Source organism: Cloeon dipterum, chromosome 3 (genome assembly GCF_949628265.1).
Source record: "Cloeon dipterum chromosome 3, ieCloDipt1.1, whole genome shotgun sequence".
In the NCBI taxonomy this organism is placed as follows: Eukaryota; Metazoa; Arthropoda; class Insecta; order Ephemeroptera; family Baetidae; genus Cloeon; species Cloeon dipterum.
The window spans coordinates 1,169,709-1,181,898 of NC_088788.1; the positions used below are offsets into that span (position 1 = coordinate 1,169,709).

The following is a 12,190-nucleotide window of genomic DNA, read 5'->3' on the forward strand; positions in this document are numbered from 1 at the left end:
CGTAACGCAGACAAATCAACACTGGGAGCAAAACGAGTTTAAGCAAAAGGCGTGTCACCCTGAAAGATACATTCATCTCGTTCTCGCAAACATCTTGCCAGGGAAAAATACTGTTATACTGACCCGCGATTGTGGCTGCGCTCCCACGCCATGACCGCTAATCCGAGTCCCTGCCCATGATCCACTGAAAAAGCAAAACCAGAAATAATAAGTGTAGCAAATATCCGTTTGGCAGATTAAACGAACATCTCAATTTTTGTGGTTAATCTCCTTTCAAGGGGAATATTACTATCTCATGCATGTGCGGTTCGAGTCATGCAAAAATTATCAGAGTGATGTCAGAAAAAATCAAACAGTTTACGTTTATGATATGAGAAGAACAACACGCAAAAATATTTTGTCGTTAATCCGTTGCCCACGCAGAAGCGGGTTTGGATAGGACCATTTATGTTTTGATAGTAAAAATCCCCGTCAATAAAACAATTATTCTGTTAATCAAATAATGCAAAGATGAAAAATACAGTACTTGAAAAACTGTCTTTATGATTACACTTCAATAATCTACAATTCTTATCAATTTCAATATCATTATAAGAGGCAACTAAAAGCTTCAAAAAAGTAGCAGTCCGCATGTCTTGCATATTTGTTGTTGCTTCACCAGGGTTGCGACCACCAGACTGTGTGCACAATGCGATATAACAATAATGGAATTGATTTGGAAAGGCAGAAGCGCAGAAAATCCAGGTAGGTGGAAGTCAATCGCACCTTGGCTCGATACGCGTTCATTGATACTTCCGCGTTATTCTATACTTGCACTATAATACAACGCCTCATTGTGCATTCATTTCATGCTTCAACATTTTAAAATAAATAATGGATAATACATGCGTAGCGTACGCGTATAGAGTAAAATAAATACAGATGTTCTTGAAAATATTGTAAGCATCTCAATTGAAATAATAATCGAGTTAAATAAATAGAAAAAGTTTTTTTCTGTTAACACAGCAGAAGTTTTCCGATCTACTTCTACTTTTGGCTGCTGGTTTAAGCCTGAACTCAAAAGCGATATTCTGACTGTACCTAGAAAATTTCTGCGGTGTACTTGAAACAAAATGCTTACTTTATAATAAATTTAATAAGGTTCAAAAATGTAGGAAGTCTAAAAAAGTTTGTTTTTAAAAAATCAATTCTTTCAATGACACGCTAATTTAATTGAAGGAAACATTTTTTTATTACGTCTTCACTGCCATTTTGAATTATTTCTTATCTCGAGATTTCTTTTAAGTTAAGTGTCATTCGATTAAATAAAGAAAAAATGACGTGTATTTCAACAAATGCATTTCTATTGAGCCTTTTTTAAATTAAATGAAATATTATTTAACAAAATTATTTTTAGATTTGGCATACTCTGGCGCAGAAGAGGGCGCATAGGAAAAGTCACGATCGTTATCATTGCACTCTTAACACTGACAACAATAGGGCTTGGAATAGCAGCAATTGTTCTTAGTGCAAAAGGTATTAAATAAATAAACCTTATTTAACTTGATTAACTGAACTGTTGACACGATTCTAGTGCCAAATACTTCATCAATAGTAACGCCGATCACTTCCACATCTACTGGACCAATTACATCAACAACCACAGAGCCAATCAATTCAACAACTATTGGACCAGGCACTTCGACAACCACAGGGCCTGCCAGTTCAACAACTACAGGACCAGCAAGTTCAACAACCACAGGGTCAGGCAGCTCAACAATCACAGGGCCAGCCAGTTCGACAACCACTGAGCAAGCTAGTTCAACAACTACTGGACCAGCCTCTTCAACAACCACAGGGCCAGCCACATTAACAACCACTGAGCAATCTTCATCAACAACAGAGTTAGCCACAACAGACTTGTCCTCTTCTGCACCTTCCTCCACAACAGAAAAGTCAACAACCACTACTTCAGCAGAAACGACGTCAACTTCGTCTGAAGGTTCGACTGTTCTGACAACAGACGATCCTCTTTCAACCACCACTCAGGAACCGACAAATCCCAGTAGCACAGAAGATCCTTCTGCTTCTACTACAACTGAATGGTCCACTTTAGTCACAACAGATGAATCGACAATCACTACAACAGACGTCTCATCTCCTGTAACTGACGATACAACCTCAGAAGATCCAAATTCCTCCACAACTGAGCAATCTACCACCACAGATTCATTTACCTCGACAACCATCGATGTGACTTCTCCAACAACAGATGGTTCAACCTCGTTTACCACTGACGATTATTCAACATCAACTAATACTGAATTTACGTCTACCATTACTGGAGAGTCAACCTACCCTTCTTCTGAGGGTTCAACTATTCTGACAACAGACGATCCTCTTTCTACTACCACTCAAGAATCGACAGATCCCAGCACAGAAGATCCTTCTTCCACAACTGAATGGTCAACTTTGTTCACGACAGAAGAATCAAACCCTACCACGACTGATGCATCAACCATCACTACAACAGGCATTTCATCACCTGTTACTGACGATTCAACCTCAGAAGATCCAAATTCCACCACAACCGAACAATCAACCACCACAGTTTCATTTTCCTCGACAACTAATGAGGCTCCTACAACGGAAGATTCAACCTCGTCGACCGCTGACGATTATTCAACCTCAACTAATACTGAATTTACGTCCACCATTACTGAGGAGTCAACGTCTTCTTCTACTGAGGGCTCAACTATTGTGACGACAGATGATCCTTTCTCCACTACCACTCAGGAATCGACAAATCCCAGTAGTACAGAAGATCCTTCTGCTTCAACTACAACCGAATGGTCCACTATAGTCACGACAGAAGAACCAAATCCTACCACGACTGATGAATCAACCATTACTACAACAGACGTCTCATCACCTGTAACTGATGGGTCAACCTCAGAAGATCCCAATTCGTCCACAACCGAGCAATTTACCACGACCACAGATTCATTTTCCTCAACAACCATTGATGTGTCTTCTCCAACAACAGATGATTCAACCTCGTCGAGCACTGACGATTATTCAACTTCAACTAATACTGAATTAACGTCTACCAATACTGAGGAGACAGCATCCCCCTCGTCTGAAGGTTCGACTCTTGTGACAACAGACGATCCTTTTTCAACTACCACTCAGGAATCAACAAATCCCACCACAGAAGATCCTTCTTCCACAACCCAATGGTCCACTTTGGTCACAACAGATGAATCAACCATCACTTCAACAGACATTTCATCACCTGTAACTGACGATTCAACTTCAGAAGACCCAAATTCCACCACAGATTCATTTACCTCGACAACTAACGATGCTCCTACAACAGAATATTCAACCTTGTCCACTACTGACGATTCAACCTCTACTGCTACTGAATTTACGTCTACGATTACCGAGGAGTCAACGTCTGAGAGTTCTACTATTCTGACAACAGACGATCCTTTCTCAACCACCACTCAAGAATCAACAAATCCTAGTAGCACAGAAGATCCTTCTTCTTCAACTACAACTGAATGGTCCACTTTAGTCACGACAGAAGAATCAAACCCTACCACGACTGATGAATCAACCATTACTACAACAGACGTCTCATCACCTGCAACTGATGGGTCAACCTCAGAAGATCCCAATTCATCCACAACCGAGCAATTTACCACGACCACAGATTCATTTTCCTCAACAACTGATGATGTGACTTCTGCAACAGAAGATTCAACCTCTACTGTTACTGAATTTACGTCTACGATTACCGAGGAGTCAACGTCTGAGGGTTCTACTATTCTGACAACAGACGATCCTTTCTCAACCACCACTCAAGAATCAACAAATCCTAGTAGCACAGAAGATCCTATTTCTACAACTGAATGGTCCACTTTGGTCACGACAGAAGAATCAAATCCTACCACGACTGATGAATCAACCATTACTACAGACGTCTCATCACCTGTTACTGACGATTCAACCTCAGAAGATCCAAATTCCACCACAACTGATCAATCAACCACCACAGATTCATTTTCCTCAACAACTATTGATGTGACTTCTCCTGCAACAGAAGATTCAACCTCGTCCACTACTGACAATTATTCAACGTCAACTATTACTGAATTTACGTCTACCATTACTGAGGAGTCATCGTCCCCTTCATCTGAGGGCTCAACAATTTTGACAACAGACGATCCTTTCTCAACCACTACCCAGGAATCGATAAATCCCAGTAGCACAAAAGATCCTTCTGCTTCTAGTACAACTGAATGGTCCACTTTAGTCACGACAGAAGAATCAAATCCTACCACGACTGATGAATCAACCATCACTACAACAGACATCTCAACTTCAGAAGATCCAAATTCCTCAACATCTGAACAATCTACCACCACAGATTTATTTTCCTCGACAACTGATGATGTGACTTCTTCAACAGAAGATTCAACCTCATCCACTACTGAATTTACGTCTACAATTACCGAGGAATCCACATCCCCTTCTTCAGAGGGATCGACTATTCTGACAACAGACGATCCTCTCTCATCCACCACTCTGGAACTGACAAGTCCCAGCACAGAAGATCCTTCTTCTACTACAACTGAATGGTCCACTTTGAGCACGACAGAAGAATCAAACCCTACCACAACTGATGAATCGACCGTCGTTACAACAGATGGGTCAACTTCAGAAGATCCAAATTCCTCCACACCTGAAGAATCTACCACCACAGATTCTTTTTCCTCAACAACTGATGATTTGACTTCTCCTGCAACAGAAGATTCAACCTCGTTCACTACTGAATTTACGTATACCGTTACCGAGCAGTCAACTTATCCCTCGTCTGAGGGTTCAACTATTCTGACGACAGACGATCCTCTTTCAACCACTACTCAGGAATCGACAAATCCCAGCACAGAAGATCCTTCTTCTACTACAACTGAATGGTCCACTTTGAGCACGACAGAAGAATCAAACCCTACCACAACTGATGAATCGACCGTCGTTACAACAGATGGGTCAACTTCAGAAGATCCAAATTCCTCCACACCTGAAGAATCTACCACCACAGATTCTTTTTCCTCAACAACTGATGATTTGACTTCTCCTGCAACAGAAGATTCAACCTCGTTCACTACTGAATTTACGTCTACCGTTACCGAGCAGTCAACTTATCCCTCGTCTGAGGGTTCAACTATTCTGACGACAGACGATCCTCTTTCAACCACTACTCAGGAATCGACAAATCCCAGCACAAAAGATCCTTCTTCTACTACAACTGAAGGGTCCACTTTGAGCACGACAGAAGAATCAAACCCTACGACAACTGATGAATCAACCATTACTACAACAGACGTTTCATCGCCTATAACTGACGATTTAACCTCAGAAGATCCCAATTCATCCACTACCGAGCAATTTACCACGACCACAGATTCATTTTCCTCAACAACTATTGATGTGACTTCTCCTGCAACAGAAGATTCAACCTCATCCACTACTGACGATTATTCAACCTCAACTAACACTGAATTTACATCTACCATTACTGAGGAGTCAACTTCCTCTTCATCTGAGGGTTCAACTATTCTGACAACAGACGATCCTTTCTCAACCACAACTGATGAATCAACAATCACTACAACAGACGTCTCATCACCTGTAACTGACGATTCAACCTCAGAAGATCCAAATTCCTCCACAACTGAGCAATCTACAACCAAAGATTCATTTTCCTCGACTACTGATGATGTGACTTCTCCTACGACAGTTGATTCTTCATTCTTCTACAACAGAAGATTCAACCGCGTCCACTACTGACGAATATTCAACCTCAACTAGTACTGAATTTACTTCTTCCATTACTGACGAGTCAACGTATTCCACCTCCTCTATGACAGCAGGAGAGATAACTTCCCCCACGACGGATATTTTTACCACAACTGATTTCTTGTCCTCTACCGCAACAGAAGATTCAACTACAGAGGAGCTGACCACCGTAAAATCAGAAGAAACAATTTCACTGTGGTAACCACAGAAAATCAGTAATCAAGAGAGAATTAAGATCCTAAATTATTAAAGCAAAGACTGTGATATTTCTCCATTAAAGTTAACTAAAAATGAAAAGTCATTAAATTAAATTGCCGCATCCACATACCAGCAAAATAATTTTATATGTGTAATAAATTATGCAATAGTTTGAAGGAAATAAAATAAATATAAAAAAGTGTTTTGTTTTTTCTTAGAACCACTCGATTCATGCAAATTATTTTAAAATAAAATCAATTTTTTCATTTTTGATCTCCATGCTTTATAAATATTATTTCCATTCCTGGAATATAATATATAAATGATTATTTTTAATTAATTCTGTAGTTGTACGACAAGGAAATAAGCAAAAATTATGTCAATGTGTGGCTCTATCTCGGCGGGTTTTAGCAAAAACCGGTTACGAGAACTTGCAAACCTAGATATTGGTTCAATTAAATTTGGGTTAGCTGTCGCGAAGAGTGTGTGTTGGAGGCGGAGATGTGCAACTGCGAAGAGCGCCAGCAGGATCTTGACCTTAGCACGTGCATGCATTCAAATCGACTCCTGCGGAAGGTATAAATGGGCGGGCACGGCAGTGCGCCGTCAGTTCCCAGGTGGCTGCCGACCAGTGAATAAGAAGCAGTGCGACACATTCCCAGCACCTGCACTCAGGTAAGCAGGCTGCGTAGCCTTGAACTTGACTTTTTGAACTAAACGGATATACCCTGGATATTTTTATTTAATTTATTATCTGAATGAGACTGGATTTTTTCAGATTTAAACTTATTATTTTAAATTTAGTTCGAATATATTTTGATATTTAAATTAAAAATCATGACGATCGAGGTTTAAAAATCCTGACAATTAGTTTCCATGCAGGAGTTAAGTTGAGCTGAACAACCTTGACGTGCGCAGACTAACAATCGGCGACAAACAAAGGCCCAGACAATGCAGCTGCCGCGATGAGTCTCACTCACTCGCGCTTTTCAATGTTTATATTATTTTCCTTTGCGTCAAATGTGCCAAGGGAGATAATTTGTTTTGTTTCCTCAAGAGAATAACAAACAAGCCGTCGGAAAATTACAAACTATATGCGATAGATTGCAATTTACGAGCACCATTTTCCGCGAATCGTTTGTTTGTTTGTTTGTTTGCTCTAATGAGAATCTTTATTGCGTCGCTTATTAAGGATGGGAAAATACCAATTAGAAAATAGATGGAATACCATCGCAGATCTTGTTTGCTTTTCTCCATCCTGACGCATTTCGCTCCATTTGCGCGCGAGTCATCGAACCCGAGCGAGCGAGTGAGCGCGATCATAACCTTTCCAATATTACGAGAGCAGGTTTTTTTGCATAATGTCGAATCAGGTCATTGCTCTCAAAGGTGATCTTAACGGCGCTTTATCGAAATGGACCATCACGGCGGCTCCGAAAAAATGCTCTCCCGAAGGCGCCGCAAATTGCCGTTTCGAAATTATTACTATAAAACCGTCAATCAAGCGAGGAGATAAAAAAAACGAGAAATGAGTCTCGTAATAAAACCTCTGTCGTTAAAGAGTTTTTACTTCATCGTTGTCTCCTCCCAGGAAAAACTGAGAGACCACATTTTTATTTATTTCCAGAAATACAATTATGCTGGGCAGAACGGTGATCGTTCCAGCGCTGCTGGCGATTGTTGCGCTGTGGAACAGTCCACTTGTCAGTGCTGGTAAGATTTAATATTCTAATCTTAAGGAGAAAAAAATTAAAAGTCATTGAATTTAATGCATGCTGACAGTTTTATCTCGGATTGATTGGCACCTTTCTTATTTTATCTTATTTTTTGATGTGTGTGTTTTTTATTGATTTATTTTCTCCTCCGGAAAGATGACAAGGCGCGAGTGGTTTGTTACTTCAGCAACTGGGCCATTTACCGGCCGGGCATCGGCCGCTACACCATCGATGACATTCCCGGCGACATGTGCACGCACGTCATCTACTCGTTCATCGGCGTCAGCAACGTCACCTGGGAGGTGCTCGTGCTTGACCCTGAGGTGCGTTTTACCAATTTGGACGCACAATGGAGGCGTTGCGATTGCGAACTAATAACTAACTGATGATTGCAGAATGACGAGGAAATGCGCGGCTTTGCCAACTTCACGGCGCTCAAGACCAAGTATCCCGGAATCAAAACGGAACTGGCCGTCGGAGGGTGGGGCGAGGGAGGCCGCAAGTACTCGGAAATGGTCCACGTTGACGCCAGGAGAGAGTCTTTCATCCGCAGCGTTGTCGGTGAGATTTTAAAAATTCTTTAATTGAATTAAAGTAGATTGATATATTATTTTAATTGTTTGGGTGGGATAAACAATTTTTTCTACCATTTGCAGGAGTAAAAAACGAGTAAAAATTCAAATTTTCTTGCCAGATTTCAATTCCTCTGGTCGAGATCTGTCCAACGGCGTGTGAAACCTTTTAGGAAAACTCTTTTTAGTCAAATAAATTAGGATTTCAAGTAAGGAGACAGTGCTAACTTTTTGCAGAAACTTTTCTAAAAAATTTACGCTGTCACGTACGTCAATTTTGGCTTGAAATGAATCCTAAGGGGTCAGTTGATGCATTGTTTGCGGTATAATTGCAGCTAAAGAGTTGGTATATTGATTTACAACCATAGAAACAATAATTATTTGCATTAAACCGATTTAATTCAGAAAGAAAAGACGGAAATCATCAAGAATTCTTTGCTTGCAGAATTCTCGACGCTGATTGGCTGACGACGCGCATGTCAGCATCTCCCGCGCAATTCACAACGCATGTAAGCCGTTGCTAGGCAACCGCGGGAGCTGTTAACAAGCGTGTTGCGTCAGCCAATCAGCGTCCAGGATTCTTACAGCAAAGAATTTTCTGATTTTCGTCTTTTAAATCGGTTTTAATCGACTTTTGATGAATTTCTGCGAATGCAAGTCGATGAATCAACTCTTTAGCTTCAAATGGGCACCAAAAATCGGTAGCATAGTGGCCAATGCGTCTTACAAGAGGCATTTAAAATATAATTCTTTTGGCGGGAAAAGGCGTTTGTTACATAATATGGTGTCAATTGAAAATTATTTGAATTTTTTTATGCAACAAACAATTTTTCTAAAATTTGCAAAGATAAAACGAGTTAAAAATTCAAATTTTACCAATTTTCCTGGATTTTTGGTGTTAATTTTCTCTCTAAACAAATTCCTTTATTTATATTTGAACTGTTTATTTCTTGTAATTTATTTTTTTCCTATAAATATATATATTATTTGCCCGATAAATATGAAAATTTGGTCTCATTTGCATATTTCAGAGTTCATGAATCGCTACAACTTCGACGGTTTCGATTTGGACTGGGAGTACCCCGGCGCTGCGGACCGCGGCGGCAAGTTCACGGACAAGGACAAGTTCTTCTACTTCGTGGAGGAGTTGCGTCGGGCCTTCGACAACGAGGGCAAGGGCTGGGAAATCACCATGGCGGTTCCCCTGGCCAAATTCCGTCTGAACGAGGGTTACCACGTGCCAGAGTTGTGCGAGCTCACCGACGCCATCCACGTGATGGCCTACGATCTCAGAGGCAACTGGGCCGGCTTCGCGGACACGCACAGTCCACTCTACAAGAGGCCGCACGACCAGTGGGCTTACGAAACGCTCAATGTGGTAATTATTGCAATTTCAAGCCGCCAACAGAGGGCGCCACCGTATTTAATTTAATTTTAAGGCACTTCCGCTGCGATTTCAGACTCAATCCTGCTAATTATGCATTCTTCACTTAATTTGCTTTATTTTGACGTGCTGAAAACCAAAATCAGTCTAGCCATTCACCGTAGAAACGTTGGAAAAGATTTTATATTTAAAAAAATAGTTTTTCACGATTCTACGTCGATTGGCTGAACCGATTTTGGTTTTCAGCACGTCAAAATAAAGAATATTAAGTGAAGAATGCACACCAGCAGCATTAAGTCTGAAAATTACAGTTCAAGTGGCTTAAAATTAAATTTATTACGAAAGTGTACGGTGGCGCCATCTCTTGGTGACTTCAAATACTAACAGCTTATATTCAACAGGTGTTTTTAATTAAAATTTTTAATTTAGAATGACGGTCTGCAATTGTGGGTCGACTTCGGCTGCCCGCCCAACAAGCTGGTGGTTGGAACGCCTTTCTACGGGCGCTCGTTCACCCTGAGCCAGGGCAACAACAATTACAACCTGGGAACCTACATTAATAAGGAGGCTGGAGGCGGAAAACCCGGTCCTTACACCAGAGCAAAGGGATTCATTTCTTACTATGAGGTGCGGTTTTTAATTTACTGGAGTTTCTTTTTATTTATGAATAATTTATGATTTTGCAGATTTGCGACGCTCTGCAAAAGGAGGAAGGCTGGACTGTGAAGTGGGACGAGAAGGGAATGGTGCCTTTCACCTACAAAGACACCCAGTGGATCGGATATGAAGACGAGAAGTCCCTCAAGATCAAGATGGACTGGATTAAGCAGAAGGGATACGCCGGCGCCATGACCTGGGCCATCGATATGGACGACTTCACCGTAAATAATATTTAAACGCTTTAAAAAATACGATTTTAATCCAATTAAACATTTCAGGGTGTCTGCGGCAAGAAGAATCCCCTGATTAAGGTGCTGTGGGATGGAATGAAAGACTACAAGGTTCCTACCCCTGAAACTTCCAACTTTGTCAGGGTAAAATATTAAAAAAATTAAACTACAAAAAATCTAATTTAAACCTCAGCCCGAGTGGAATCGGCCCAAGAGCACCCCGGCACCGGCCGGCTCCCCCACCACAAAGAAGCCGACCACCCAGCCACCCCAGGCCGCCCCCACCACCCAGAAGCCCCAAACAGCCGCCACTACGCAGAAGCCCGCGACTCAGCCGCCCCCAACCGCGGCTCCCGTGCAGCAGCCTGCCGCCCCCGTGCCTGCCCCCGTTTCGTCAGGGTCGGCCGACGCCGACTGCGCCGCTGGAGCGGAATATGTGAACCACGCCCAATGCGACAAGGTGATTTAAAATTTTTAAATTAAAGACGGCGTCTTTGACCAAATTTCTGAGCCCACCAATCGATTCCTGAGGGTCAAATTAGGTTTGAAGTATTCAAAGATGCTGTTAAAATGCCAATTTTACGATTTTCCTGCGCTTTGCGACACTTGCCACGCCCCTTTTATTCAAGTTCCTGGGAAACACGCTACCATTTCAAAATTCCCGCCATTTTTTTGGTTAAATTGAGAAATTTTACGGATTTCCTGCACTTTCCAACGCTTGCTAAGTCTCCAATTTAATTTTTCCGAAGAACCACGCCCCCATAACGAAATTTTAAGTGAATTCTGAGGCGAGTTTGTTTATTTTCCCGCTCATTGTGACACGTACCAAACCATTTTTTAATTTTCCTAAAATTCACGCCCCCAATCCGAGATTCCCACGAGTTCTCTCAGTAAAATCGTTAAATGTTTTTCGTGTCTCGCCTCCTTTTCCGTTCTCTGGAGAACCACGCCCTCAAATCCAAAATTCCATCGATTTTTCTCACAATTTTACGATTACACCGAGCTTTGCAACACGTGCCACGCCTCCTTCTTAAAAGTTCCTAGGATTCACGCCCACATTTACTGTCTTTGACGAAATTTGTTTTGGCGGGAAAAAAAGTTCGCACGTCACGCTGGACTTTTTTAACGGAAAAAACATCCATTTTACCTAATTCGACCCTCAGGAATCGATTGGTGGGCCCAGAAAACTCGTGAAAGGCGTCTTTAAATTAACATTAACAGATTAAATAATTAATGCATTTATTTGCAACCCATTTTCAGTATTACCGGTGCGTGCACGGAAAGCCTGTCGAGTTCGCGTGCAAATCTGGTCTGGCCTGGAACAGCAACCTGCAAATCTGCGACTGGCCTGAGAACGCCCAGAGGGCGGAATGCGCGGGCAAGAGGAGCGAGAACTTGGTGGAGGGCGAGGAGCTAATTCCCACAACCGAATCTCAAGTCGAGGCCTAAATTTATATCAAGTGAAATGATCTAATGTACAACCAACTGCTGTAATAATTTAAGGATAAAATAAATTATTTTTTACGAGAACAAACAAAAACCGCGGGGGTGTGTCCTTAAAGTCCTTAAGCAAGGTCAGCGAGA

At 41.5% G+C, this 12,190-nt stretch overlaps 2 protein-coding genes across 2 annotated transcripts; both read left to right on the top strand.

Moving 5' to 3' along the window:
- The first annotated feature begins 592 nt into the window (after positions 1–592).
- Positions 593–6,244, top strand: LOC135940816 (mucin-2-like). Its single transcript, XM_065485881.1, has 3 exons — positions 593–744; positions 1,397–1,515; positions 1,574–6,244. Exons 1-3 carry the CDS (start codon positions 689–691, stop codon positions 5,836–5,838), a joined length of 4,440 nt encoding a protein of 1,479 aa, XP_065341953.1. The 5' UTR covers positions 593–688; the 3' UTR covers positions 5,839–6,244.
- A 333-nt stretch (positions 6,245–6,577) lies between these two features.
- On the top strand, positions 6,578–12,131 carry Cht5 (Chitinase 5). The gene is made up of 10 exons (XM_065482927.1): positions 6,578–6,720; positions 7,673–7,758; positions 7,917–8,083; positions 8,156–8,321; positions 9,364–9,710; positions 10,146–10,343; positions 10,403–10,597; positions 10,655–10,750; positions 10,800–11,066; positions 11,867–12,131. The coding sequence occupies exons 2-10, from the start codon at positions 7,683–7,685 to the stop codon at positions 12,053–12,055; spliced, it is 1,701 nt and encodes a 566-aa protein (XP_065338999.1). The 5' UTR covers positions 6,578–6,720; positions 7,673–7,682; the 3' UTR covers positions 12,056–12,131.
- Positions 12,132–12,190: the final 59 nt, after the last annotated feature.

Coding starts and splice junctions, on each gene's coding strand:
- LOC135940816 (XM_065485881.1), top strand. CDS start 689: ATGCGATATAACAATAATGGAATTGATTTGGAAAGGCAGAAGCGCAGA. Junction 745..1,396: donor CAGAAGCGCAGAAAATCCAG/GTAGGTGGAAGT, acceptor AATTATTTTTAG/ATTTGGCATACTCTGGCGCA. Junction 1,516..1,573: donor AATTGTTCTTAGTGCAAAAG/GTATTAAATAAA, acceptor ACACGATTCTAG/TGCCAAATACTTCATCAATA.
- Cht5 (XM_065482927.1), top strand. CDS start 7,683: ATGCTGGGCAGAACGGTGATCGTTCCAGCGCTGCTGGCGATTGTTGCG. Junction 7,759..7,916: donor CAGTCCACTTGTCAGTGCTG/GTAAGATTTAAT, acceptor TCCTCCGGAAAG/ATGACAAGGCGCGAGTGGTT. Junction 8,322..9,363: donor TTTCATCCGCAGCGTTGTCG/GTGAGATTTTAA, acceptor TGCATATTTCAG/AGTTCATGAATCGCTACAAC.